Source organism: Chlorocebus sabaeus, chromosome 26 (genome assembly GCF_047675955.1).
Source record: "Chlorocebus sabaeus isolate Y175 chromosome 26, mChlSab1.0.hap1, whole genome shotgun sequence".
In the NCBI taxonomy this organism is placed as follows: domain Eukaryota; kingdom Metazoa; phylum Chordata; class Mammalia; order Primates; family Cercopithecidae; genus Chlorocebus; species Chlorocebus sabaeus.
The window spans coordinates 54,080,708-54,107,768 of record NC_132929.1 but is presented as its reverse complement, the minus strand read 5'-3'; the positions used below and the strand labels follow the sequence as shown (position 1 = coordinate 54,107,768).

At 50.9% G+C, this 27,061-nt stretch overlaps 1 protein-coding gene across 2 annotated transcripts in view; it reads left to right on the top strand.

Annotated features, from left to right (window-relative positions):
• Window positions 1-23,136, top strand: part of TBC1D2B (TBC1 domain family member 2B) — an 82,734-nt gene extending 59,598 nt beyond the window's left edge. The window contains exons 7-14 of one of the 2 annotated variants that reach the window (XM_073012362.1): window positions 194-304; window positions 1,399-1,592; window positions 4,816-5,310; window positions 8,704-8,821; window positions 14,606-14,791; window positions 16,373-16,494; window positions 19,753-19,913; window positions 23,062-23,136. In XM_073012362.1, coding sequence (XP_072868463.1) covers window positions 194-304; window positions 1,399-1,592; window positions 4,816-5,310; window positions 8,704-8,821; window positions 14,606-14,791; window positions 16,373-16,494; window positions 19,753-19,913; window positions 23,062-23,120 — 1,446 coding nt within the window. In that variant the 3' untranslated portion in view covers window positions 23,121-23,136. Of the gene's footprint in view, window positions 1-193; window positions 305-1,398; window positions 1,593-4,815; window positions 5,311-8,703; window positions 8,822-14,605; window positions 14,792-16,372; window positions 16,495-19,752 lie in introns of both variants that reach the window. The other variant, XM_008015730.3, reaches the window with a different exon arrangement.
• The last annotated feature ends 3,925 nt before the right edge of the window (window positions 23,137-27,061 follow it).

Genomic DNA, 27,061 nt, shown 5'->3' with positions numbered 1-27,061 from the left:
CTGCCTTCTACTACTGTAAATGGCCAAAAAGATTAATCGGAAAGTGCCTTTTAACAACTTCTAGTTCTTTAGAACTTACTCTAACTTAGCAGGGCTATTTGATTGGTGAGGCAGCAAGATACTGACTACATAGGGTAATTAATTAGTCAATATTCAACCAATGTGAATTCAGGGATTTTTTTTTTTCTAACAGGATAATCTACAGGGGTACAAAACCCAAAACAAATTTCTAAATAAGGAGATTTTGGAACTCTCAGCTCTACGAAGAAATGCAGAAAGGAGAGAGAGGGATCTGATGGCAAAGGTGGGTCAGGATAGATGGATTCTGTTACCTGGTGGGAGGTAAGGTTAGGAAACCATTAAAATTAAGCATGCTTTACAAACCGGTTCAACTCCCAGGCTTAGAGAGATGTGGTTACTGATAACAAAATATGTTTAAAATATATATAGTACATAGAGATATATAGTTAGTCTTATTTTATCTCTGATGAAGACAAAGATAAATGCCCTGAGATGTGAGTTTTTCACATAAACTGGGTAAGAATGAGAAGCTACAGAAAATGTGTTCAGTTTCTCCAGTTAAAGAAAAAGAACATAAGGTATTGCTTTCTTTGTGTGTTACCTTTGTTCATAAGCATTTTTAATGGACTTTGAAGAAAACAAACTAAATATATAATTATAAGGTCCCCTAAATTAAGATTATTTGGGTTTTGATTTATGCTGTTCAGTTTGTATTTATGGAGATGGTGAGGTGAATGCCTCCTCTGTGAACCCAGTAGGGTTGTTGTGAAAGTCTGATATGATTATGGCTGGAAGGGGCTTTACACAAAGTGTAATGGGACCACAAACATTTCAGCTGTCATCAAATGAGTTGTAGTCAAATGACACTTGTCAACAGCTGTTATATACCTGATAAACTTTTTTGAACGGAACTTGAAGCATCTTCCCAGACCTTATTCCTGCATGTTTTCCAGGGTATATTTGATTTGTCTGATAAGGTGGCAGATGGGAGCTAGTCCTGGACCACAGTGTCGTTAAATAGAATGGGTATAGCATGGAGTGGCCACTCATGGGCCATGTGCCAAATGGCACCGAGCTGGACCTCAGTAATTGGCATGTAGTAATTGGCATGTAGCCTGTCCAGAGGTGATGCATTTGTTGGCATCCGAAGGTCTGATTATCAGCACTCCTCTATAAGGAAGAGAGGAGCCCACTGCAGGCCATTTTAAACGTGACAGGTGGTCTGTGGCATGAATTAATTTATTGTCTTTGATACAGTCTGTCTCTGGCTCACTTCCTAATAGTTTTGGGTTTGTTGTTCACTGGTTATTTGAGTATCTAAATATTGCTCTTCCTGTGTCTCTGTCTGGATGGAGGTAACCACCACATTCTCTGCAGTATTCTAGCCTGGAAGCCAAGCTCTGCCAGATAGAAAGTAAATACCTGATATTGCTCCAAGAAATGAAGACACCAGTGTGCTCAGAAGACCAGGGGCCCACCCGGGAGGTCATAGCCCAGTTGCTGGAGGATGCTCTGCAGGTTGAAAGCCAAGAGCAGCCAGAGCAAGCATTTGTTAAACCTCATCTTGTCAGGTAAAGGTGCTAGTGACTGTTGGGAGTAGTGCACCCCATTTCTGAAGTCCCTTTTTCAACAGCAGGAACCATTCGCAGAAAGCCGTACACAACTGTGTGTCTCATTTGGTGCTCATGACAAATGCTGTGAGGTCAGCAGAACAGGTAATATCTTCATTCTCCCCTCGTAATCAAGTCATAGAGCAGGGACTTACCACAGGTCTTCTGATTGCAAGACCTATTTCTCGTGTAGGTAAGGGAGCCTTCCTTCTGATCCTTGCTTACTTCAGGAGGAGCCAGTCTTCCAAGGAATAGGAACCGTCTGCTAAAACAGCCCTACCCACAGGTGGTTCAAAACAAAGGGGGCCCTTAAGTGGGGAACTGAGCTTACACACACATACCCACACACCCCATATATTTTTGGGGAAATCACTGAATCTGGAAGCCCATGATGGATCTTGGATTAAGAACCCTCTCATAACCTGTTTTCTAAAAAAAATTAGACTCATGAAATACTTGAGCCAGGAGAAATCTGCAGATTCACGCAGTTCAGCTTCCTCTTGTTTCCACGACTCAGGACCAGCCCTGTGTCTAGGCCTTGTTTACGGCAGTCTCCTTGCTTCTCCTGCCCCACCCCTGCAGGCCCAGGTGAAGCCTTGCTTCAGTTTGACGTGACCTTTCCCTTCTCTGAGCTTACAGCACCAGCCTGCATTGTTTGGGCTACTCAGATAACAGAAATATGCTCAGAAAGTACCCAACACCATCTTTACTAAACACTTCTATGGATGTCTCCCAGGTGCCAGGAACTGTGCTAAGGGTTTTATGTGCAGAGTGGTACTTAATGCTCAGTGAGGTGGGTGTTTTTATTTTCACTTTACAAGTGAAGAAGCTGGGTATGGAGGTGATATAACTTGCCCAGAGTCACCCAGCCTGTGAGTGGTGAGGACAGGCCCTCAGCCGCCTGGATGGTCAGGTTCCCACGTGCTGGAGCGCCACCTGTACGCTGGGCATTGCTGCTTTGCCCGTCGTGGTGGTTGTTAACTTCTATGAGCTCTTGGAGTGCTTCTGAAGGTGCTGTGTATTATTACATCTTCCCATGTAAAAGTGTTTTGTGCTCTTACTACTTGTATCGTGTGTTCAAATTTTATATATAAGTAGAATAACCATGTATATTGTTTTATTTTCAACTTTTTCTTATGGAAAATTTAAAACACACAAAGAAGTAGACAGAATTATGTAACATATACCCCTGTGTGCAACTAACTGGAGCACTTGTTAATGTTTTGCCAATATTATTTCATTTTACCTCCCTACTCCCCACAGTTTTTTTTCTGGAATATTTTATTTTATTTTATTTTATTTTTTTATTTTATTTTATTTTTTTGAGACGGAGTCTGGCTCTGTCGCCCAGGCTGGAGTGCAGTGGCCGGATCTCAGCTCACTGCAAGCTCCGCCTCCCGGGTTTACGCCATTCTCCTGCCTCAGCCTCCGGAGTAGCTGGGACTACAGGCGCCCGCCACCTCGCCCGGCTAGTTTTTTGTATTTTTAGTAGAGACGGGGTTTCACCATGTTCGCCAGGATGGTCTCGATCTCCTGACCTCGTGATCTGCCCGTCTCGGCCTCCCAGAGTGCTGGGATTACAGGCTTGAGCCACCGCGCCCGGCCTCTGGAATATTTTAAAGCAAATGCCGGACATCAAGTCATTCCACCTGTAAACATTTCAGTATGTATTTCTGACTGGATACATACTAATCCCAGATACATATCATTTTGAAACTTATTTCCTTCAACATTATTTTCTGAAATTATCCAGGCTGATACAAGTTAACTCCTGAGCTTTTTTTTTTTTTTTTTTTAAGAGATGGGGTTTCACTCTGTTGCTCTGGCTGGCCTGGACCTCCTGGGCTCAAGCAGTTCTCCTACATCAGCCTCCCAGACAGCTGGGACTACAGACGCACACGACTGAGCATGTTTACCTTCTTTGTAGAACATCATTGTATGAATCTACCATGGTGTCTTTATTCCTTCCCCTCATGGAGGACATTTAGATCTTTCCATTTTTCCTTGTTACAGTGATGCAAGGACCATCATGGTCCATATTCCCATGTGCCCACGTGAGAGAGTTTCTCTAGGGTGCAGACTGGAAGTGGAATTCCTGGTGTGTAGAAAATATATACCTTTAACTCTGCTAGATCTGATTTTCAAAGTGCTTGAGTAAGTTTACGCTCAGCAGCAGTGTGTGAAAGGCCTTTGTAGTAGTTTTCTTTTACTGGTACAACAAATTATAAACATAGTGGCTTAAAACAACACAATACAAATTTGTCACTTAATAGTTCTGAAGGTCAGTAGCCCAATATGGGTCTCATTGGATTAAAATCCAGGTTTAATTGAGGGCTGCATTTTTTCTGAAGGTTCTGGGATAATTTCCTTGTTCATTTAAGTTGTTGGTGGAATATATTCCTTGCAGTCAGTTGTAGGACTAGGTCGCTGTTTTCTTGCTGGTTGTCAGCTGTGGTTGGCGGCTTCTAGAGCCCCCTGCGTTCTTTGGCCCGGGGCCCCTTTTCCCATCTTCGGGGCGGCAGCAGCAGGTCCAGCGCCTCTCACGCCTCCCATCTCTCCTGCCTGACGTTTCTCTGACTGACTCTTCCACTTTGAAGGGCTCATGAGGATATTTGGGCCCACCCAGATATCCCAGATAATCTCCTTGTTTTAAATTCTGCATTAACATTCCATTAACAACATTCCTATTGCCATGTAACGTAAAACAGCCACAGGTTCCAGGAACTGGGACGTGAACATCTTTATCCCTAATAGCTTATAAATACATTCTTCTTTTTTTTATCTTTTAAAATGATATTTTTAAGCATAAAGTTATACATATGTAGTACATATATGATAAAGAAACATACACACGCATTAATGTAGCCAAATTTATCAGTCTTGTTTTTGTGCTGTTGCCTGCGTTTTCTTCCATGCTTTTCATATTTTCAGTGTTAAACTGTTTGGGATTGGTTTTTTCCCTGTGTAGTATCAAGTAGAGATCTAATTTAATTTTTCCATATAGATAGTCATTCTAGCTTTATATACTGAGAAGTCGATTATATCCTCACTGATCTGAAATGCTTCTCATAGTTCAAAGTACCACGTGTGCATAATTTGGTTTCTAGACTCTCTTTTTCTGTTGCGTTGGTCTTTGTTGCTAAAACTTTGTCATTTTAATTTTTCCTTTTGTTTTTATCAACAGTGAATATGATATTTATGGGTTCAGGACTGTACCTGAGGATGACGAGGAAGAGAAGTTGGTCGCCAAGGTCCGCGCTTTGGATCTGAAGACTCTCTACCTCACAGAAAACCAGGAAGTCTCCACTGGGGTCAAGTGGGAAAACTATTTTGCCAGTACAGTCAACAGGGAGATGATGTGCTCTCCAGAATTAAAAAACCTTATCCGTGCGGGCATTCCCCATGAGCACCGTTCCAAGGTATGGAAGTGGTGTGTGGACCGTCACACCAGGAAGTTCAAGGACAGCACGGAGCCTGGCCACTTCCAGACCTTGCTGCAGAAGGCGCTGGAGAAACAGAACCCGGCCTCCAAGCAGATTGAGCTGGACTTGCTGCGAACTCTGCCCAACAACAAACATTACTCCTGCCCCACCTCAGAAGGCATACAGAAGCTACGCAACGTCCTCCTCGCCTTCTCCTGGCGGAATCCAGACATCGGCTACTGCCAAGGCCTAAACAGGTGGGGGTACAGCACAAAATGTTCCCATTTGCCATTAGGCAACTTGTAGGCACCGGTGCTGCCTGGCAGCTCCCTCCCTTCCTGGTTGGCCAAGAAAAGTCAATATTTTAAAAGAAAAAAGTAGTTGCAGCAAGCCAGTTTTCATGACACAGTGTCCCCAGTTCTAGAAGAACTGAGAGAAACAAACATGCTTTCAGAAAGTATTAAGAACACAAGAGTTTAATTCATTTGAAACTACTGGAGTCTCATTTTTTCCTATCCTCATCACACTTGGGTTTTGATCAGAAGTTTGATTTTATTAGTTTGTAATGCATGGAGTGGAAATTGATGGTCACCCCTTGTTTATGCAGTATACAGGATCTTTTTGTGAATCAAGAAGTCACCCCAGACAATTATTCAGCTGATTGAAACTTAGCCCTTCATGGACTTAAACTTGTTTCCTTTTAAACTAGAACCTTTAACAGGTCTTGCATACTTCCCTACTTCCATAGGCAGAGGACGCTGAAAAGCCTCTCACATTTTCTTGGTGATCCAGGCTCATCCTCCTGAGCTGTGTAGGGATGGGACAAGACCTCAGGAGGACTGAGGTTTGCTCCCCATGAAGCTCTTCCTGTCACTGGACTTTGCACTGACTGCTTCTTAATGGCTTGCGCACTTTCTGCTTACTGCTATCCTGGCAGTTGTCCATTTATATTTCTGTGTTATGAAAGTAGGTAATCAAGTTTGTAAAAAAAAAAAAAAAAGGATAAAGGTCCAGTGCAGTGGCTCACACCTGTAATCCCAACACTTTGGGAGGCCAAGGTGGAAGGATTGCTTGAGTCCAGGAGTTTGAAACCAGCCTGGGCAACATAGCGAAACCCCGTCCCTACAAAAAATACAAAAAAAATAGGCTGGGTGCGGTGGGTCACACCTGTAATCCCGGCACTTTGAGAGGTCGAGGCAGGCAGATCACCTGACGTCAGGAGTTCAAGACCAGCCTGGCCAACATGGTGAGACCCTGTCTCTACTAAAAATACAAAACTTAGCCAGACGGTGGCACATGCCTGTAATTCCACCTGCTTGGGAGCCTGAGGTAGGAGATTTGCTTGAACCTGGGAGGCAGATGTTGCAGTGAGCCAAGATCGTGCCACTGCACTCTAGCCTGAACAACAGAGGGAGACTCCGTCAAAAAAAAAAAAAAAAAAAAATTAGCTGGGCATGGTGGCATGCACCTCTAATCCCAGCTACTTGGAAGGTTGAGGTGGGAGGATTGCTTGAGCCCAGGAGGTTGAGGCTGTAGTGAGCTGTGATCATACCACTATACTCCAGCCTGGGCAACAGAGTGAGACCCTGTCTCAAAAAAAAAAAAAAAAAAAAAAGATACGGATAAAGTAAGAACGAAAAAGCTCTGCATGTGTACCTTAGGAATTCTGTAAGCCGTGCATGAGCTGGAGTTCTGAGTACTGACATTTGTTCTGGCTGCTCACAGGCCTTTTTGCTTCTGCTCCATGCCAGGTATTGACCTCCAGGTAAGGGTTTTCTGTTTGTGTCTGAAATGAGAGTACTGCAGGAAGAAAGGGTTTTAAACTGAAATGTTATTTGGTTAAGACCTGAAACCAAATGGTTTTCAGTAAGTCATTGTCTCTGTGGTGGTGAGGATAGGGCAGCCTCTCTATGTGCCCTCAGAAGGTGAAAGGGACTAGAGCTACTTCTAGACAGTCTCCATTTTTAAAAAGCCTGTAAGTGGCATCCTGCCTAATGAACCAGTTTTGTTTTGCTTAAAGCCACCATTCACATTGTATACTCAATCTAAAAATTCCTGGAAGCTGGAAACCCCTGAAATTAAGGGTCCTGGTGAGGACTTGAGTGTGCCTGTTTGGGGTACAGTAATGCTCCGTTTATTTGGCATTGTTATGGAATCAGTTTTTTCCTACATAAATGATACTTCCAGATAACTGAAGCTTTCTCTCTACACCTCCACCCTCATTACCATTAAAACCTCGGAGTTGTAATTCTTTGGGATTTTTTTCTTCAAAGTATTTGGTACGTGTCCATGCCTTCTGAGCACCCAGAACTTCAGTAGGACTGTAGCCTTGTCTAGATGATGGTGATTCAGGCCTATCATCTGGAATATTGGTGAATTTAAGTGATGTCCTCAAAGGCTTTGCCGCTTTCAGACTCTCTGCTCTTTCTCCTGGCACCATCAAGTCCTGTGGATTTGGTGTCTCTGCTTGCGTGTCTTGTTTTTCTCTCCTCTGTTTCTGCCCGTGGTCACTATTCTCCTTTCCATCCCATCCCTGCACACTTGAGACATCCTCTTCCCGGACTTTTTTCCCATTTAATTTGAGATGAGTTCATTATAGTTTTATCTAAGGAAAAAATGTCTGAGAAACGGCTTCAGGGGTTTTCCCATGAGTGTTGCTCATAAGCTTTGTGTGATGGGCAGAAGTTTTGGGTTTCAGCTGAGTAGAGGGAGGCCTATCTCTCACCTCTTCCTTTCCATTCTGCTGCTCCAGATTCCCACTTGGAGCCATACCAGGGCTGTTGATTAGTGACAGCATGTAAATAGCGGACCCGTTTCCGTTATGAACAACAAAGCAACTGAGACACATGGTCCTCCTCCCCTGCTGTGCATGCAGCGGACACAGCACTGTTAGCTTCTCCGGGGTGCTCTCGTCTGCAGCCCGTTTTATTCCTTCAGCCTGGAAGCAAGATGGCATTGGGAAAGCTGTTTTAAACCGCCCTGTGTTCTTTGTTACTTACATTCACATCTGGATTTTTTTGTGTATGAAAGGGTTATCTGGAACTTCTTGATGAACTCAAAAGAATCAGCTGCATTTGCAAAAATGCTATAATGAAAACTATTTAATGAGGCTGGTTGATCATTGGGAAACTATTTCATCTTTGAACAAAAACCAAATGAAAGTGGGGAAAAGTAGCTTTGCTTCTCAAATTTTAGGAAATGTCCTCCCCCTCCTTTTTTTTTTAATGAGACAAGGTCTCGTTCTGTTGCACAGGCTGGAGTGCAGTGGTGCAATCATCATTCACTGTAGCCTTCACCTCCTGGGCTCAAGTGATCCTCCTGCCTCAGACTCCTGGGTAGCTAGGATTACAGGTGTGCATCACTACTCTTGGCTGATTTTTGTTTTTTGTTTTTTTAGAAATGGGGTCTTGCTATGTTGCCCAGGCTGGTCTTAAACTCCTGGCCTCAAGTGATCTTCCTGTCTTGGCTGCCCAGAGTGCTGGGATAATAGGCGTGAGCCATTAAGCCAGGCCCTTATTATTCTTTATTGGAGAACTAGAAATAGTTTTGGCCGTGGGAGAAAAAGTGGCTTAAAGCAGACGGTCTCTGTGGAGACTGTGGTAGCAGCTGTCTGTGCCTGGGCTCTCATCTTGTCCTCCCTTTGCTTATAGGTTGGTGGCAGTGGCCCTCCTGTACCTGGAACAAGAAGATGCTTTCTGGTGTCTCGTTACCATAGTGGAAGTTTTCATGCCCCGAGACTATTATACAAAGACTCTTTTAGGATCCCAGGTAGTTCTGAAAATTCTGTGTTTCAGTCATCACTTTTAGAATTGCAGCTGAAATGTGACCTGAATTAAACCTGTGGTCGGGGTTGGGGGTTTGCTTTGTGTACATGACTTCAGAGACTGATTCCTGAAGACAGCAGGCCACATCTCAGAGGCTGTCCCCAGTCATGGCCTGCTGTTTGTGACTGAGGCCAAGTTGGGTTCATTCAGCCCCCTGCGGACCAGCAGAGACAGACCCGTCCTGCAGGCCTAACATTGTGTTCACTGCTCTGCGCTCTCTTCCCCGGACACAGGCCTACCAGCGGGCTGAGTCATAATCCAGGCGTGCTTGGGTGACTGGTGTGTTAGCTCAGGCTGTCAAGAAACAGATGTCAGGCTGGGATGAGACAAACCAGAGACTTTGGCATGGGGGAACCCCTGTGGAGGACAAGGGACAGAGAAGCTCTAGCCCCAGGAAGGGAGGAGGATGGGGAGGAGAGTCCCAGACCCTGTGCAGTGACCACCATGAAGTCCTGAGGAAGTCTGGGCAGGGCCAGTGGGGAGCCCTCAAGCCAAGGGCAGTGACCAAGGCACCCACCTCCACAGATGGGCTGCATTCGTGCCCCTGCCGCACCCATGCCCTGCTGCTGGAAATGAACATGGTGATGCACCAGAGGGGCATCTCCCACAGTGGGGGTCTGAGTGGCGCATTTCATGCCGTCCACACCTGGAGTCTGATGCCAGGGGCCAGGGCAGGGTGATAAGGGCTGGGAGAGCCCAGTGTTTCCGTCTTTGCTTGGGACAGTCCTGGCCCTGGACCAGATCCTTGGCCCTTGCATCATCCCTAGGCTGAGCTGGGGCTGCTGTCGGCACTGGCTTCCCCATAAGCTGGCCCTTTACATGTGGCCCAGCCTCAGGCAGCTTCTGTCTTAGCCACAGCTGTGCCCGTGTGTGCCTACTCTGTCTCTTGTCTCTTCTCCAGGTCTGTGCCCCCACCTGGCCTACCTGCTCACAGCCTCTCCTTGCCCTTCTCCTGCACCACTCGGTGTCACAAGGCCTGGCCCCACAGGCCAGCGAGAGGTGCTGGCAGGAGACTGAAGGGTGACAGGAGGGACTGAAGGGGTTTTCCCTCTCCCCATCTCGGGCACTGTCTCTGAAGGTGGCTTTGTCTCCTCTGTGCCCAGCTCCTGTTCGGTGTTTCCTCTGTACCAACAGCTGACCCTACCGGCTCCCTTCATTGCTCCCTGCAGGGTAGCTTTCTGCCCTTGCTATAACTGTGGGCTGCCTCGCCGTCAGCTGTTTGGCTTCTCAGCTTTTCTCTCAACGGTGTGGCCAGCCTCTGGATGACATTCACTCTGTGACACATATTTAGAGGGACTTCCATTTTCCTGGCTGGACCCTGAGTGAGTGTTCTTTGCATTTGCATTTCTGCCTTTGGAGGTAGGGTCGTCATTATTGCCTCCTATTTCCGCCTGTGCTCCTCACCTCTCTAGCTCCCCAGGCTGGAAACTCAAGCCATCCTGGACTCTTGCCTCCTTCCCCTGTATCCCTGTCATCAACATTTCTAGTGCTGCCACCTGCCTGGAAGCTTACATCTGTGTCCCCTTTTTGTCCGTCTCACCACAGTGGGACCACCGTCCCCTCTCCATCACGGCAGTTGCCTCTCTCCTTTCTTCCCGCTGCCACTCGCCTACTGCTCCAGTTTAACCTCTGTCTCACTCAGGCATTCAGTCTCGTCCCTCTGCTGCTGTTGTCCGGGGCTCCTCAGGGTAAAGATGCCTTCGAATGCCGCCAGGGCCCTCCTTCCTGCCCGCTGATGGGACATGTGTTCTCTGGGCATGTCCATCCTCTGGGTACTTTCCTATGTAATCCCTCTACTGGAACAACATCCCATTGCTCATCTCCCTGGGAAGCTCCTGTGCAGCCTTAGCACACAGACCATCTCCTCTGTGAGTGGTCCTCCCTGCCCCAAGGCAGGCACGGGGCCCTGCTGCTGTTCCCGCTGCTCCAGTGCAGGCCTCTGGGACAGCAGCCACCTGATTGGATCATCCTTGTGTGCCTGCTTGTCCTCCAGCTAGTCAGTGGTACCTGAGGGCCATGGCCCTGTCTTTCGTTTTTCTTTCTTTTTCCTTTTCCTCTATGCCTGGCACCCCACATAGTAAATGTTTGAACTTACATGAGCTACTGTTTGAACAGGGAAGGGGAGCTGGCATTTACTGAGCCCTGGCCCCGTGCCAGCAGCTGTACAACTGCACAGAGCCCTGCACACTTGAGCATCAGTCTCCCTATTTGACTTGGGAGAAAACTGGGAGCCGAAGACACTAATAAGCAATTTGCCTGAGGTGCCACTGCTGAAGGGCTGAGCTGGGGTTTGAACTCAAGCCTCTGCAGCTCTGGGCCTAAGCTTGCCCGTCTCTGCCCAGTGCCTAGAACATCACAGGAGGGTGGCAAGAGAGTCAGAGCTCTGGCCTTCCCAGAGGGTGGACTTTCGCCACAGCTGCCCCCTTCAGGTCCCTGTCCCAGTTTCACAGATGTCAGTGGATCGCAGGAGAAGCTCATCTGGTCTCCCTGTGATCACTTCACTTGCTAATTACCCAACATATGTATTGTTCTGTTGCATTGGTGTGTAGGAAATGAACATCAACAGGAAGAGGCAGTAGTCAGTCAGGTGGGATTAGAGGGTCAGTAAAGAAAGTTTTGTGTGTTCATGGGCACCTGAAAGCTAATAGCTTTCAAAAATTCAAATTTAAAATATCAGGTGACCCAGTGTTTCAGAATAAGAAAAATGAAGCATTGATCTTTCTTAATTCCGTTGAAGTGTAGCCAAGCACCTTGGTTAGGAACTTGGGTGGAGGGTCACATGTAGTAGGTCACAACCCAGGCCCTACCTCCTATGAGCTGTGGAGCTTGGACACATGACTTAACAGCTCTGTGCCTCAGTTTCCCCATATGTAAGATGAGAGTAATACTCCTTCACACAGATTATTTGAGGTTGAATTCAGATGATGCATTAAAGTTGAATGTAATGCTCAGAACATTGTAAAAACTCAGTAAAAGTTGGTAGTATTGTTATAGGGGAAGACTTATTTTAAATGTCTGGATTTAAGATAAAATTTGCATCACATTGTCATGTAAACATAAATGTAAATTCTAAGGAGACTTCTCCCTCCCCCCGCCGACTATACAGGTAATAGATGCTCACGAAAGAGAAGTTAGGCAATGTAGAAAGATGTTAAGAGGAAAATGAAAATTACCTGTTATCCTACCAACTGGAGAACCATGGTTAGCATTTTGATGTATTTCCTTTTGCTTTTTTTCCCCTAGTTCATATAGGTATCCAAATTGAGAGCACACTGTATCCTGGCTGGTTCACATTATAGCATGAGCATTTTCCCATGTCATTTTATACCGTGTACCCATCCTATTTGGTGGCCTAATATTCCATCAGGTGGGTGCTAGAACATGTTTAATTATCCTCCTGCTTATCGATGGCCATTATGTAAGGTGGCTCTTAAAATACGGATAGCTTTGTTTTTGCTGTTGACCCTCAGCACTGGGCTTTGCCAATCACTGTCAAACTGCCTCCTGCCAGAATCAAGTGCCTGAGCCCCGTGTCCACTGCTACTGCAGTCCACATGCTTGTCAGCTTTTCCATTCATTCCATCCTTTGAGTGCATGTTCTGTGCCAGGACCTTGCTAGGTGCTGAGGACACAGAGATGAATGACACAGTCATTCCATGTCCTCCAGAGCTCAGTGGAGGAGGAAGCTTGAACAGAGGCCAGAGCAAGCGTTCCCTGGCAGCCTGCTCCACACCAGCCCTCTGCCAAGCACCCGGGCAGCCTTAAGAGTGAGGCACAGTCGGCCGGGCGCGCGGTGGCTCAAGCCTGTAATCCCAGCACTTTGGGAGGCCGAGACGGGTGAATCACGAGGTCAGGAGATCGAGACCATCCTGGCTAACACGGTGAAACCCCGTCTCTACTAAAAAATACAAAAAACTAGCCGGGCGAGGCGGCAGGCGCCTGTAGTCCCAGCTACTCGGGAGGCTGAGGCAGGAGAATGGCCTGAACCTGGGAGGCGGAGCTGGCAGTGAGCTGAGATCCGGCCACTGCACTCCAGCCTGGGCGACCGAGCGAGACTCCGTCTCAAAAAAAAAAAAAAAAGACACAGTCTGCCTCCTAGTTCGGAGAAGAGATGTGTACAAGGATCTCCTCCAACGTCAGGGCCAGCTGATATGCCCCTCCCTCTTGGACGTCTTCAGCTAGATCCTCCAGGCTGAATGAATCACGTCATCATCAACTGGTCTTACAGTGAGCTGTCCGTCTCCCTTGCCACTTTACAGCTCCCTAAAGGCAGCTCCTGACTGGGCATGAAATATGGGAAAGTACGTACAGTTGACCCTTGAATAATGTGGGTTTGAACTGCATGGGTCCACTTACATGTGGATTTTTTCAACCAAACACAGACTGAAAATACAGTATTCACAGGATGTGAAACTCTCTTATATGGAGGACCAGCTTTTAGTGTATACACCAAGGGCTGACTATCGTTGTTTTTTATACTATGGATAGAGAAATTGTTTTACTAGGTTGGTACTAGGTTTTTATTTCTATCTTTTTACCATCAAATCCAATTGATTAGAATTAAAAGCATCAAAGGGTAGTCCGCTGTGTGAGGTTAAGTATTGTTTTGTGAAACATTTATTTCTGTTTTGTACATGTGCACACTGGTTCACGTGGACTGGGTGATGGTTGAAGATGCATGTTTTTTTGTGAGTCATAGACAAAGGCTAGGAAAGCCCCTGGCTGACAGGATAGTTGACTCCTCAGTGTGATTCAGGGGTGTCTGTGACCAGCCTCTGCCTGGCTGTGCTGCCTCACCTCCCAGCCCTCCTGCCTGGAAGCCTGAACTCTGGCTGTAGGAACGGTTTCTCCTCAGGGCTTGGCCGGGACCTGTCCGTGGTTCCACAGGGCTGTATGAACACATCGTTACCAGGGCCTGGCCATAGTTAGGATGGTCCATGTGTCTGGCCTTCCCCTCTCATCTTTTAACTCCTTGAGGTCAGGGTTGAACCTTATTTTTGCTCTGCCCAGCGCTGGCCCCATGCCTGACACAGAGTGGCGGTAACCAGGTATTGCTTGTCTGTCGTGCGATGGGTAGTTTATATAAGCCTCATTTAATCCTCACAGTAGTCCAGTAAGAGAGAGTTAATTAACTATTTTCCACATGAGGCACAGAGCCATTTAGAGCATAATTTGCTAAAAGCCACCCAGCTAGTAAGTGGTAGAGCTGAGATTCAGACTCAGGTCCATGTGATGCTGGAGTCCTTGCCACCCCCACTGCACATAGAGCCCAGGAAATGTTTGTTGAATGGACGTGGTGATGCTGCTTCCTCTTTGACTCAAGACTCCCATCTGCCCAGGATTCCAGTTTTTGGCCATTTGTGTCAACGTCTCCTGTAGTTACATGTGGATTGGCAAGGCTGACTGTCCCACCTGCTCCTTGCAGTGGCCTGTTTCCCAGGGCATTTTGAGTGCAAGAGTTGGTTTCAGGTCACAGACCCCCCCCTGCTCCCATGCCCTGTGGAAAGCATGTGTTTAGCAGACACTCGGTGTGTACCTGCAGCACACAAGGTCAGCGCTGCTGGAACATGGCAGTCTGGCTCTGTGATGGGCCCCACGGCGCATTTGGAACAGTCGTGCTGCTGTCATGTGGGCTCCACTCCCAGGCTCTCAGGTTGTGTGTCTGTTTGTCTGCTTACCCAGTGACCTGGCAGGCCCCATACACTTCTCCCCTTTGTTCCCTCTCCAGGTGGACCAGCGGGTGTTCAGAGACCTCATGAGTGAGAAGCTGCCTCGGTTGCATGGCCACTTTGAACAGTACAAAGTTGACTACACCCTCATCACTTTCAACTGGTTTCTGGTGGTGTTTGTTGATAGTGTCGTTAGTGACATCCTCTTTAAAATATGGGACTCTTTCCTTTATGAAGGACCAAAGGTGGGTTGGCTCAGCTCAGCTATTTTCAGATATACATGCTTGACAACCGTCAGCAGCGCTGGTGGCGGTAGAGTGGCTGGCTCACCTGGAACTTGTGAGGATTACCACGGTGCCCACGGGATCTCAGCATGGCCTGACTAGAGCTGGGTCCAGGGTATCAGGAAACCACAGTCATTTGTTCGTGTATCAGAAACATTCAACCCACATCAAGCCCTGTGATAGGCGCTGGGAGCTGTGACTTATAGTTGGAGCCTGAGCCTCACCATCTGTCAAATGTCTGGTGGTGTTACCCCATCATATGGAGGAGGAGATGGAGACCCAGAGATCTAATAAGCAGGGGATTAGGGGGACTAACGAGGGGGAGCCAACTGCAGAGCCTTACTGCCCATGAGCCTCCCACTCGCTCTGTTGTATGTCTTTTAAAAATCAGTTTTTGAATAAGGAATACATTTACATACTAAACCCTAATTGTATAAACAGGTGTATGTAATGGAGTGGAGGCCCCCCTAGTCTTCTAGTTACTCTTCTCAATTTATTCTATACCTTAGCTGGGCACAGTGGCATGTGCCAATTGTCTCAGCTATTTGGGAGGCTGAGGTAGGAGGATCATTTGAGCCCAGGAGTTACAAAAGTCTAGCCTGGGCAATATAGCAAGACCCGGAAAACAAACTAAATAAGAGAAAGTACAGGTTGGCACAGGCCCTTAGTTATGGGAAAAGCAATTTGTTCCAAAGCTGCTTGAACTCGCAAGACTACCAGGAGTCCATTCCCTCTAACCTCTAATGTACCCCAAACACAAATTAAAAAAAAAAAAAAAAAAAAAAACGCCAGGTGCAGTGGCCGACACTTGTAATCCCAGAACTTTGGGAGGCCGAGGCAGGCGGATCATGAGGTCAGGAGATGGAGACCATCGTGGCTAACATAGTAAAACCCCGCCTCTACTCAAAATACAAAAATAGCCGGGTGTGGTGGCAGGCGCCTGTAGTCCTAGCTACTCAGGAGGCTGAGGCAGGAGAATCACTTGAACCTGGGAGGCAGAGGTTGCAGTGAGCCGAGATTGCGCCGCTGCATTCCAGCCTGGGCGGCAGAGCAAGACTCCATCTCAAAAAAATTAAATAAAAAATAAAAATAAAATTAAAAAAAATCTCCTTCCCTGTCTTCAAAAGTACACTAGTTGAGATGGAAACAGCCTCTGTAGGTGGGACTTTCTAAGAGTTTCAGAATCAGAAAACTTTGGTTTTGGTTTTATTTTAAAATGATTCCTTATGCTTGTTCCTTATGCTTTATTGACTAGAAGTGTTCTCTGAATATGAAAGGATTCCACAAAGATCTCCTATAAGGAGATTTTTGGTTTGGGCTGATGTGTTGTTGAAAACCACCAGAGTTTATTTTCCTGTAATAAAGGAGTCTTGGCCTAGCCAGGAAAAATTGCCGCTCAGGTCAGTTGTCTTTCCCCAGGTTGGGGACCATGCAAACCATGTCCCCCTGTCCCCAGTGAGGCCAGCACCCCCCTGGAGTCCAGCCTTGTGCCTGGACCCACGAGGGTTTTTCTGCTAACAGATTTCCCTGTTTATTCCACAGGTTATTTTCCGTTTTGCTCTGGCACTTTTTAAGTACAAGGAAGAGGAGATTTTGAAATTGCAAGATTCCATGTCTATATTTAAGTATCTCCGCTACTTCACTCGCACTATCCTTGATGCTAGGTGAGTCCTGGGGAGTTCTCAGATGTCAAGGAGAGCAGGAAGCCTGGCCCCTGCCTCCTTGAGAGTAGCGTGTCCTTGCTGTCTTCCAACTCGGAGCCGTGCCAAGTGTGGGAGGGGCATTGCTTTGCAGGGAAAGGAAGGAGTAAGGGGTGTGAGCCCCAAGTAGCCTTACGTAGGAGGAACTGAGATGATTCTGTCCTTTGTCCTACAAACACAGATCCCAACAACCAACGGCAATAGTTTCATTTGTCTAGAAAGCATTTACTGAGTACCTGCTGCATGGTAGGGCCTGTGCTGCACACTGAGGATGTCGGATGGAGAGTAAGGCCTGTCCTAGAAGACCTTGCTGGGGACACCATTGCGCATCATTTGATCCGTGCTATGGTAGAGGGAGCCCAGGCCAGAGAAAGGCTGAGTAAGCTGGCCAAGGGGCAGCAAGGAAACAGTATGGGGATGGGGGTCCTTCAGGGGCGGTGGCGCAGAACTGTGGGGCAAGTGCGTTTGGGGAAGTGTGGAGGCAGCTCAGCCCGGCTGTTGCCAGTGTGGCTGGGCCATAGCAGAGCTGGGCTGTCAGGGTGCTTACAGACTTTGCTCAGGACTTGAGGCTTCATCTTGAGCGCTAGGAAGTATTGCAGGGTTAGGCAAGAGACAAACAGGTCAGATTGGGGCAGGACTGGTGACTGTTAGAGGGCTCTAGGGAGAGAGGTGGTGACCTGGGGAGAGGTGGTCCCACAGATGGAGAAGGAGGGTAGATTGAAGAGAGGGAGGGAGGAATTTGACTTGGAGGACCCCTGAGTTTCTGGCCTGGGAGGCCAAGTGTTCAGGAATCCTCCCTGGCCACACAATCATTGCCTGTTCTGGGCCACCTTTGTCTGTGTGGACCACAGCTGGACCACAGCTGTTGGCTGCTCTGACCCTGACAGCTGATTCAGACAGTGGGAGCTGAGGTGCTGGCTGAGGCCATGCCAGGCCTCCTGGAGGTCGTTGCTATTTTCAGGGTCTTTTATTGGGAGTGGGTTTGTAAGTTTCAGGCTTACTAATAGCACCAACAACAGTGCCCTGATTTCTGCCAAATGAGAAAGGATATTGGAATCATACTTGCTGGAGAAAGTTTGATTCTGAGTCCTGGGATGAGCCTTGAGAGTTTCTGTTCATCTCGTGTTGGGTCAGGATTCCTGAGAGTGACACGGAATGAGCTCACCTATGCCAACAGCTAGGGCTGTGTCGGAAGCGCCGCTACCCTCAGTTCTGTACTGGGTCCCAGGCGCTGCCAGGAGGAGCAGAGGCGAGTGGGCGTGACTCTGGCGAGTGCCTGCCCCTTCCCTGGCACCAACACTGCTGGACCTTGCATGGTCCTGCAGCGCCTCCTTGCGAGCGGCTTGCAGTACAGTCTCCCCTGCAGCTTGCTTTAGAAAGCCGGGTCGCCAGACCAGCAGGTGCTTTAAGGAGTGCCAGGCCACAGTGACAGGCTCCCCAATGTTATAAAGACTGCAGGGGCCCATAACCCGCCTATGGGCTGCAGCCTCAGTGTTTTAATGAGCTCCCCAGACTAGAGGTTGCAAGGAGGCCAGTCCTGCAGCACAGTGAGTGGCCTTCAGAAACACAGGGAGGGAGTTGTGTGGTCAGCTGCATTCAGGAGACGGGGATTAAACAGGATTGAACCAGGCTCTGCAGCAGGACTTCTGGGAGCCTTTCAAGGTGCTGAGCATCGTCTCCCAAATTTAGCTGACCACGGGGCGCCTTCTCATCTCCCAGAGGAATCTTCCAGGCCTGAGGCAGAGGTGGGGTCCGGCTTCCCAGGTGCCAGCCTGGGCTCAGAGGCCTCTGTCAGCTCCTGACTGAGGAGCAAATGAAGAATTACACTTCGGGCTCACGTTCTGCAGCACAGGAGGGGTGGGCGCCTTAGGTTTGGGGTTTGTGGGGGCTGTGGGCTGACAGCTATGGGGGAGAAAGTGCTGGTGAGTGGGGACCCCGTGCCCCGTTCACATGAAGCCTCCTCCCGCCTGACTGGCAGCCCGGTCCGCAGAGCCAGGCAGGAGGCGGAACCTGAGAAATCCATATGCAGGGACCCCTGTGCTCGAGTCTTCCCTGTTCTCTGGTGCTCCCATGTTCTAGAACACACGCTGGGGAATTCAGAATTTAAATAAAGCTGGCCTTTCTGACCTTGAGCCTCTGGACAAGAGTTAAGCATGTCCAGGCAGCGGGGTTTGGAAACACAGAAGGCTGCGCCCTCGTGTGCGCCGTGTGTTGACAGGAACACAGGCGGCTGACAGCAGCAGGAGCAAATGGCCTGCTCTGATGGGGACAGGCAGGAAGTCCTTCAGGGCATTTCTGTTTCATCACAGCTTTTCCTGGGGCTGGTGAGTCTGTTGGGCCTTCGGTTGACAGGAAAGGAACGAGCCCCTAAGGAACGAGCCCCTGTTGCTGGATGCAGAGCGTCTGGGGCCTGGCAGAATCCAGAGAGGGGAAGATGGTGGCCCCGTGTTGGAGGAACTGGCTTATTTTGTGATCCCCAGACACCAGCGTGGCTGACCCCTTAGTGCTAGAAATCTATAGCCAGGCCTCAGGACAGCTTTTGGTTTTATTTTTATTAAGCCACTGACCAGTGGTTAGGAGCAAGTGATCACAACCTTAACATTTTTATTGTAAATTGGAGCCTTGACTTGGGGATAATGTGAAACCCACGAGCTGCACGTTTCTCTGTAGACTGCACCTGGACACTTGTCACATTGCCAGCTGGCTCTGACAGTCATCGCCAGGACTGCCTGGGCCTGTGTTCATTCCCAGTCAATCAGTCCTGGGACACAGACATCCCGGACTCATGCCCGGTGCCAGGCCTCATGCCTACCTGAGGATGCAGACACATCCGCACCTGTCATCACCATGCAAGTGCCGGGCACTCTTCTCAGTGCTTATGTGTGGGAACTCGAGTAATCCCACACACTAGGAGGTGGCACTACTGTCATCCCCAGTGTGCAGATGAGGAATCAGAGGCCAGAAAAGGGGGTGACTTCAGTCACACAGCAAGCATGTGGCAGAGCTGGAGTCCAGGCTGTCATTCTGAACCTGCCCCTGGCAGGGCCATTGTTCCTTGTCACCTCTCTGCAGAAGGTGGGCCTCGTCCCCTACGTCAGACCCCTAGCCTGGCCAGCGCTCTTCCCACCCTGCCCCAGGCCACCTGCTGTGCCTGTGAGGGCTGTGTGTGAGCACTCACGTGAGCACTGCTGATTTTCTTGTCTCTCCCCTGTGTCCTGCCAGGAAGCTGATCAGTATCTCCTTTGGGGACCTGAACCCCTTCCCCCTACGCCAGATCCGGAACCGACGCGCCTACCACTTGGAGAAGGTCCGGCTGGAGCTGACCGAGCTGGAGGCCATCCGTGAGGATTTCCTGCGTGAGCGGGACACCAGCCCTGACAAGGGTGAGCTGGTCAGCGACGAGGAGGAGGATACCTGAGTAGGTCCCGGGATGCTGCTCTTCCTGCCTTCACAACCAAAGTGTGCCCAAAGGGTGAAAGCACGCTTAAAAGCCAGAATGTAACGTGTGTGGCTTCTGGGAATCTGCTGGGCAGATGTCCAAAGCCAGACTGCACTTCCTCATTTCCCACTGTGCGGGGGCAGGGGTGGGAGGTCTCATCTGTTTACAGCCATTTCCATGCCATGCTTTTGGTTACACGTATCTCAGTCATGCTTTCTGTCTGATTAGTGGATCCTCAGGCTTACCAGTGGCTATTTGCAAGAGCCTGTTTCCAGCCTCCGTCAGCCTGTCAGTGCTCTCACCCCCGAAACCTTGCTTTGCTGGGCGTCTCCCCATGTTCTCTCTCCTGTACATAGTGGGCAGTGGTGTGTGGTTTTGAATGGCAGTGCTGTGAAGGATGCCCACTGTGCTTCAGGCACCTGTAGGCCAGAGGGTTGCTGCCTCAGGCATAAGGTCGGTATGAAAAGGGACTGCCTTAGAAAGGCAGGCACATCCCTTGTTCAGAAATGGCCACTGTAGAAAGCCTGTGAACCTCCCACCAGTGGCTTTAAGCTGCCAGCCGTGCCCCATTTCTAGAATAACCTTTGCTCTTCCACACGCAACCCTTCCAACAGTGGCTCCCAGCCTGCATGGGGAGGGCCTGGCTGCCCAGACACCCGCCCTCACTTCTCATGGCCAGCCTGCGTTTGCAGATCACTGGGCTGCTCTGTCCCCGGCTTGCCGCGTGCCTGGCGTAGCTCGGTGAGATTCTGTGGAATGCCCTTCTTGACCTGTGGGAATCATTCACCAAGTACGACAGTTCAGGATTCCAGGTCAACAGTGGACCGGCATATTGCAAAGCAGACCCACCCCTGGGCTGGCCTTGGTCGAGGGGATGGAGGAATCTTTTCGGTGGCGCTTTGCAGGGCAGTGGTGCAGCTGCAGCATGAACGCTCTTGGACAGTTGAAAACCTTGGCTTCCTTGGAGATGGCCAGTGCTCCTGATGTCTCCTCCACCTGACTGGGTTGTGCAGGAGGCCGGCTGCCAGTGTCTGGGGCTGGGAAACTTTTTTGCTTGGGGCCCAGGCTTGGGTGAGCTCTCCCAGGTGTGTGCCCACCCCACCACTGCCTGGAAGCATCCTTGTTCTCTGCCAGGACACAGGGTCACTGGTGCCTCTGACACGGCAGTTTCTGGGAACTCACAGGACTGCCTTTCTGAAGGCTGGGAAGAGGCTTAGAGCAAGGAGCTCATTTTTGCTTAATCCCTCTAGACCATCCCTGAGGCGTAGATGTGAGAGGATGTTTTCTGGCACAGTGTTATGAAAATACAAGAAAAACGGTCTCAGTGGAATGTTTCATATTACCTGACAAAAACTGGAAATCATCCTTTGTTGATATGAACACACTGAGACTAAGAATTGAAGCAATGCAGTTTTCAGAAGTACTTTTTTCCTGTTATTTTGTGCTGTCAACTTTCTAGCAGTGCCACGGCGAAGCTGGCGTTTCCGCACGCTAGACTGAGCTCCGGCTTCATGTCTTTAGTGGAGCTGGTTAACGTTTCACTGGGTAGAGGGGCTGGCCTCTATATTTAGCCAAAAGCCTTTGCCTCTTTTCAGGCATCAAAAATGGGTTTTGCCATTGTCTTTGTCTTTGAGAGCAGCAGTTTGAGGTCTGACTCCTTCAGGAAGTTGTCCTGTGAGCTGGGCCTTGCAGTCTGCTCAAATCAAGTGTTGGACCTTCCCACTCCCTCAGCCCATCAGAAATGACAGCTGTCAGCCTGCGGGACGGCTGCTGAGGAGGTGCAGCAGGAATGGGGCTGGGCCCGTGGGCTGGCACCAGCTGCCCTCAGGTTTTACTTTCCAAGCTGATGGCCCCTGGAACATGCCAGCACACACTGCTATGTCCTGGGGCTTTAGGGACAGGCTCATGTTGTCCAGTTTGCCCTGAGAGGTGCACCTGACCAGGGTCCCATCATGGCTGCAACCCACAGTGGTATGTTCGTGTTTCCAGGCAGTTGTCAGCAGTTGCCAGGCAGTGTGTGTGCAAGAGCAGGAGAGTTCCTGGAGGAAAGGGACTGGGGACACTTTCTCAGAGGTTCTCCTGCCTGGAATCAAGTGACGTGCGTCCAGAAGGCAAGATAGGGCGGCTCCGCCTGGTTCCAGTTTGGGAACAGGATGGAGCCAACTCCTCCTTCCAGGACTGTGGCCTCCACTCTTTCGTGCTAACACTTCCCCTCTTCATGTCACTGAGGAAAGAGCTGCTCTGTCCCCTCCAGTGCCCTGAAGGTCCCTGGCCTCCACTGGCTGCCATGGCAGGGGGCCCTTCTGGCAGGGGCTGCCCCACACTGCTGTTCCTCCTCCGAACCTTCGCCCCAACACCCAGCCCATGGCCCCTGCAAGGGGGACCTTGCCAGCTGAGAAACCCAAAGGCCTGTCCAAATACACGCACCAGGACCGAGGGGAGCTCCCTCCCCACACCTGCTGGGAATTGCCAACTTTTAAATGGATGGGGTTTTTTTTAATGGGTTGAACCTCTGTTAATACTTTTGTATGCTTTCACTACAGTTTATATTTTTATAGGCTATTTTCTCAAGGTGTTTCTAGATTCCACATATCTATTTTATATAACAAGTTCTTACGTTATGTGTGTGACTCCCTTGTATCTGTGCCAGCCTGAGCCTCCGAGTTGCTCTTCCCTCCGGCCCTGACTCTCACTGACTCGCTGTTGTGATGTGCGGGCCCACTTCTTACCCCAGGTAGCCCCAGGCGCTGCCTGTAGTCATGCTGGCAGCTGTACAGTAGCCGCCAAGACTGCTGATGGCTGGAGACGGTTCTGGTTCCAACTATGGTATATTGATATAGGAAGTATCCTAGACAGATGCTCGGTTGGGTTTTCTAACTACAAGTTTGTATTGCACAGATCCCCACCCGCCATCCTGTAGTTTTGTCTTCCTGTGTGTTCCGGGGCTTCTGGGCAGCTGGGCCTGCCTGGGGAAGTCCTTGCAGGTAGGAGGCCATACAGAGACCTAGTGTGTGCCACTGAGTGTCCCACCGCTGCTGGGCAACTGGAGGACTGCAGGGGGCACCAGGTGACTCTCTCTTTTTATGTCACAGCAGCTCCTGTGCTGACCTTCAGGTTACATTTTGGAACTGTAATACTAAGGAAGAAATAAACTAATTTGTATGATATTCTGCACTGAAATTCCGTTATAGTCACTAGTGATGAGGCTCACCCCAAGGGCTTGGAGGGTGGACCAGGGCTTATTGGTGTTGGGGGGTGAGGAGGGGCTCTCTGACCTTCCAGCCTGGCATTTCTGGGTGTCCCTGCCCTTGGCTTACCCTGGGGCGGGTGCGTCAGGATGCCTTTCCCAGCAGTGGCAGCCTTGGGAGTCCCCAAGAACCATGGCCAAGCTGCAGGTGTGGGCTGGGGGCACCAAGGTGGGAAGCCAGGAGCTGGAGACTCCCTGTGTCCAGATAACCCCCCACCCAGCCACAAAGAACAGGCACGCTTCCTTCCGCCAGCTGTGCCATGCCCTGCCTGAGTCACAGGCTTGTTTGTCTCCTGCCTGGGCTGACAGCTCAGGCCCAGCTGCCACCGGAGACACCCCCAGCCATCAGTGGAAAACACCCAAGAATGATGAAGACCAAAGGGGTTCCCATAGGGGTGTTTCAGGGGTGGCTCCCGCAAGGATTCCCAGACAGGGCAAGCCAAGGCCTGGCAGGCTTTTCCCTTCTGGGGACATGGATTCAGCGAGGCTGGGGGCTCCTGAAGTCACACAGCACAGCAGGGGCGGCAGAGCTGGGACGGACTGGCTCAGTGTGTGGGTCAGGAGCAAGTCCACAGGCTCTGCTCCCCACCCCTTGGAAGGGGCTGCCACCAGGAGCAGTTCTGACTAAGGCCTGGGAAGCCATGACTCAGAGCATGGGTCCCCAGGGTCTCTTTGGGCCAGCCGGGCTGCTGTAGACAGACAGGAAGCACTCCTGACGCTCCTCCACCCGCAGGCAGCGTAGCAGGGCTGGACTCAAGCTAGCTTGCCCAGCAACTTGCTTTCCTGCGTGAACTCTGGCAGGCTGCCTGCTTTGTGCAAAGCCGCCGCTGGGGCCTGCTCAGGGCCCTCTCCCTCTTCCACCTGCTCAGGGTGGCCTGGAGCTTGGAGGTGGGCAGTCAGAGCCTAGGATGAGCCTGTGTCACCAGGGCATGTGCCCTTGGGCCAATTACTTCCTCTCAGAGCCTTGGGCTCCTCCTCTGAGGATGGGGTGTGTTGGTGTGAAATGAGGTGAGCGTGTTGAATTGGGGAGCAGCAGGATATGCACCTGTAGGCAGCCGCCCTGGCCACACTCCCTCCCTCCCTTCCAAGTCCTGGGACAGACACAGTAGGGCACAGCTGGCCAGCCTGCTCTTCTCCTCTCTGCCCACTTTTTGCAGAAAAATCAACAGATACAACAGGGCCAGGGAGGTGCCCCCGGGGGCCCCAGTCCCCATCACTCCAAGGGGCAGTCCCTGCAAGTGACAAGGTGGGCCCAATCCCTGTAGAACAAGTCTCTGAGGACCACAGAGTGGGGCCTCAGGCGGGCAGCAAGTAAGGGCCAAACTGTGCCCCTGCCCAGAAGACCTTCCTGCCCCCAGAACCCTACCCTCTGCACACAGGCCTCCCTGGGCAGCAGCCCCCGGCTTCCAAGGCCTTCTGTGCCTCACCAGACACCACGCTCTCATGGACCCGACTGCTGCTCTGCCCACTGCAGATCTGCCCCAGAGGAGCACGTGAAAAGCCGCGCCTGCCAGGGTGCTGCCGTGGTGGAGTTTTGGGCAGAGGGGCTGGGGGAAGAGTTTCTGACTTTTAAGATTCCCCAAATCCAGGATGAAGTCACACTGTGCTTTGGAATGGTAGATGCTCATTTATGTAAAATCGTAATAAATGTTACACGAACTGTTAGAATAAAAAAATACCTTTTTTGATGGGGAGGAGGTCCCCAGCCTGCCACTGGGTAGGGAGAGGGTTAGCACCATTAGGGCGCAGGGGGTGGAAGCTCCGCCACAGCCCGTAGTGGGCACTGAGGTCTGTCGGTCAGTCTGTGCATCCTGGCACAGTCAGCGGCGGGCAACCCGCTGATGGCCTCGAGGGGGCGCCGTGGCTGGGCGGAGAGCATGAGCGGCAGCACTGCATGCGGATGGTTGGCAGCTGGCAGCGGCCCAGTAGGCGCAGCCTCTCACAGAACCCGAAGGATAGGCGGTCCCGCTCACAGCCTGGAGTGGGGGAGGGGCAGAGGGGCATCAGGACCAGTGGTTTGGGGTACCCAGAACCTGGCTCCCCACCCCAACCACCTTAAGGAGGCTCCAGCAGCTCCCCACCGAGCAAAGGGCCCCAGTTTCTGGAGTGGCTCCTGAACCGGAGTTGCAGGTCTCCAGCTGTTGCTGTTTCTGTCCCACCTGCTCATGGCCAACCCCAGGACTCGAGAACGGGCGCTGCTGGGCTGAGGTTTCTGGAGGAAAGGTCCTGAGACCCCACCCTGATGCCCTCACATGCCCGTGAAAGAGCCTGCCCAGGGCGACTCCCTGCCACCCCATCTCCATCCTTGCTCACCCCTGGTGTTCCCCAACAGATCCTGCCACAGAACTGCGGTCCCGGGGCCTCCTGCCAGCCTGCAGCGGCCTCTGTCCCCGACTCCCACCACCACCCCCTGCCCCAGTACATCTGTCCTGCCAGGCCTCCGTGACCACCTCCAGCCATGGGGGCTGTACTCAGCCTCGGGTTCTGAGTCATAGGGTCCCATCTCCCAGGCCAACCTCCCACTTCTCACGTTGGCCACAAAGCCTAGAGTGAGTGGGCCTTACAGGCCGTCAGTGGAAACCAGGGACTGAGCCCAGGCCAGCTCTAGGCTGTGCTCGTTAGGACTGAGGCTTGGCTGGGCCCTCTTGCCCCATGGTTATCAGAGCTATTTTGGGAGGTGGCTTGTTTCCAGCCTCCTGGCCTTGCTCCCGATTCTGCTGCTGCTGCTGCTGACAGATCCAGCTTACTCCAGCAGGAGGAATAGGAGGACAGCAGCCATCCCTGGGCCTGGGACAGTCCCCAGGCCCGGCAGAGGGCACGAGGCAGCAGGCAGGCTCCTCCACCCCAGCTCCAGGCAAAGCTCCAGAGCGCACATCTGCAGGCATGCATCCTGGTCACCTGGGGTGACTTCAGACAAGTTGCTTCACCTCTTGGGCCTTCGTTCCCTCCTCTGTCAACCCCGCCTCCACAGCAAACAGATGTGGCCTTGCTGTGTCACTGCAGTGACCACACACTCGAGTTTCCTGGCTTTCCACATGTCCCACCAACTGTCCCACAGACCAGCAAAACATCCTGGGAATTCCAGGTCTGGAAGTCCAAGATACCTTCCCAGCCGCCCCTCCACTATTCACTGGTGGCAGAAAACTCCTCACTTAGGACAGCTTCTAGTTCAGCCACCTAACCAGCCCCCGTTGCCCACTCCCTGCAGCTCACTCACAACCCCCCTGGGAGACCTTGCAAACCCAGAGCCTCCTGGGCCATCCATCCTTGGTTCTAGGCTGCCAGGCGCCTCAGTTCCTGTTCTCTGCCCCATCTGGTCCTCATCCCCGGGGATCATAACCACCCTGCTCCCTCTGGCCAGCCCTAACCCTGAAGGTGAGAGAGATGGTGCCAGCACCCAGCTTAGGCGACACACAGGAGCACTCTGAGATGCTGGCTAGGTGCATGCTGAGGGCAGGCAGGACAGAGTGGGGGCACTGCCACTGGGCCTTGAGGTAATGCGGTTTGAGGCAGGAAGGCCACCCCTGCTAGAGGCAGGGTAGCGAGGCATGGCAGGGGCCACTCTGAGCCTGAATGAGGGCTGCCCAGGAGCCAGTGCAGATAGAGAAGGCTGTATTGGACAAGGGGAGAAGGCAGACCGGGGAGATTGCAGGGGGCCCCGAATGCCAGCTTGAGGGCCCTGGCTGAGGACTCTGTCCTAGGGGTAGGGAGCAGACAGCCAATAGCACAGGGGCCACAGCTCCTCAAACCACAGCTTCTGAATTCCTTGGACTGGCAGGGTTGACCCCAGGCCCTCTCCCTGACCTTGCTATTGGGGATGACAGTGGCTTTGGCAGAGGGGAAAA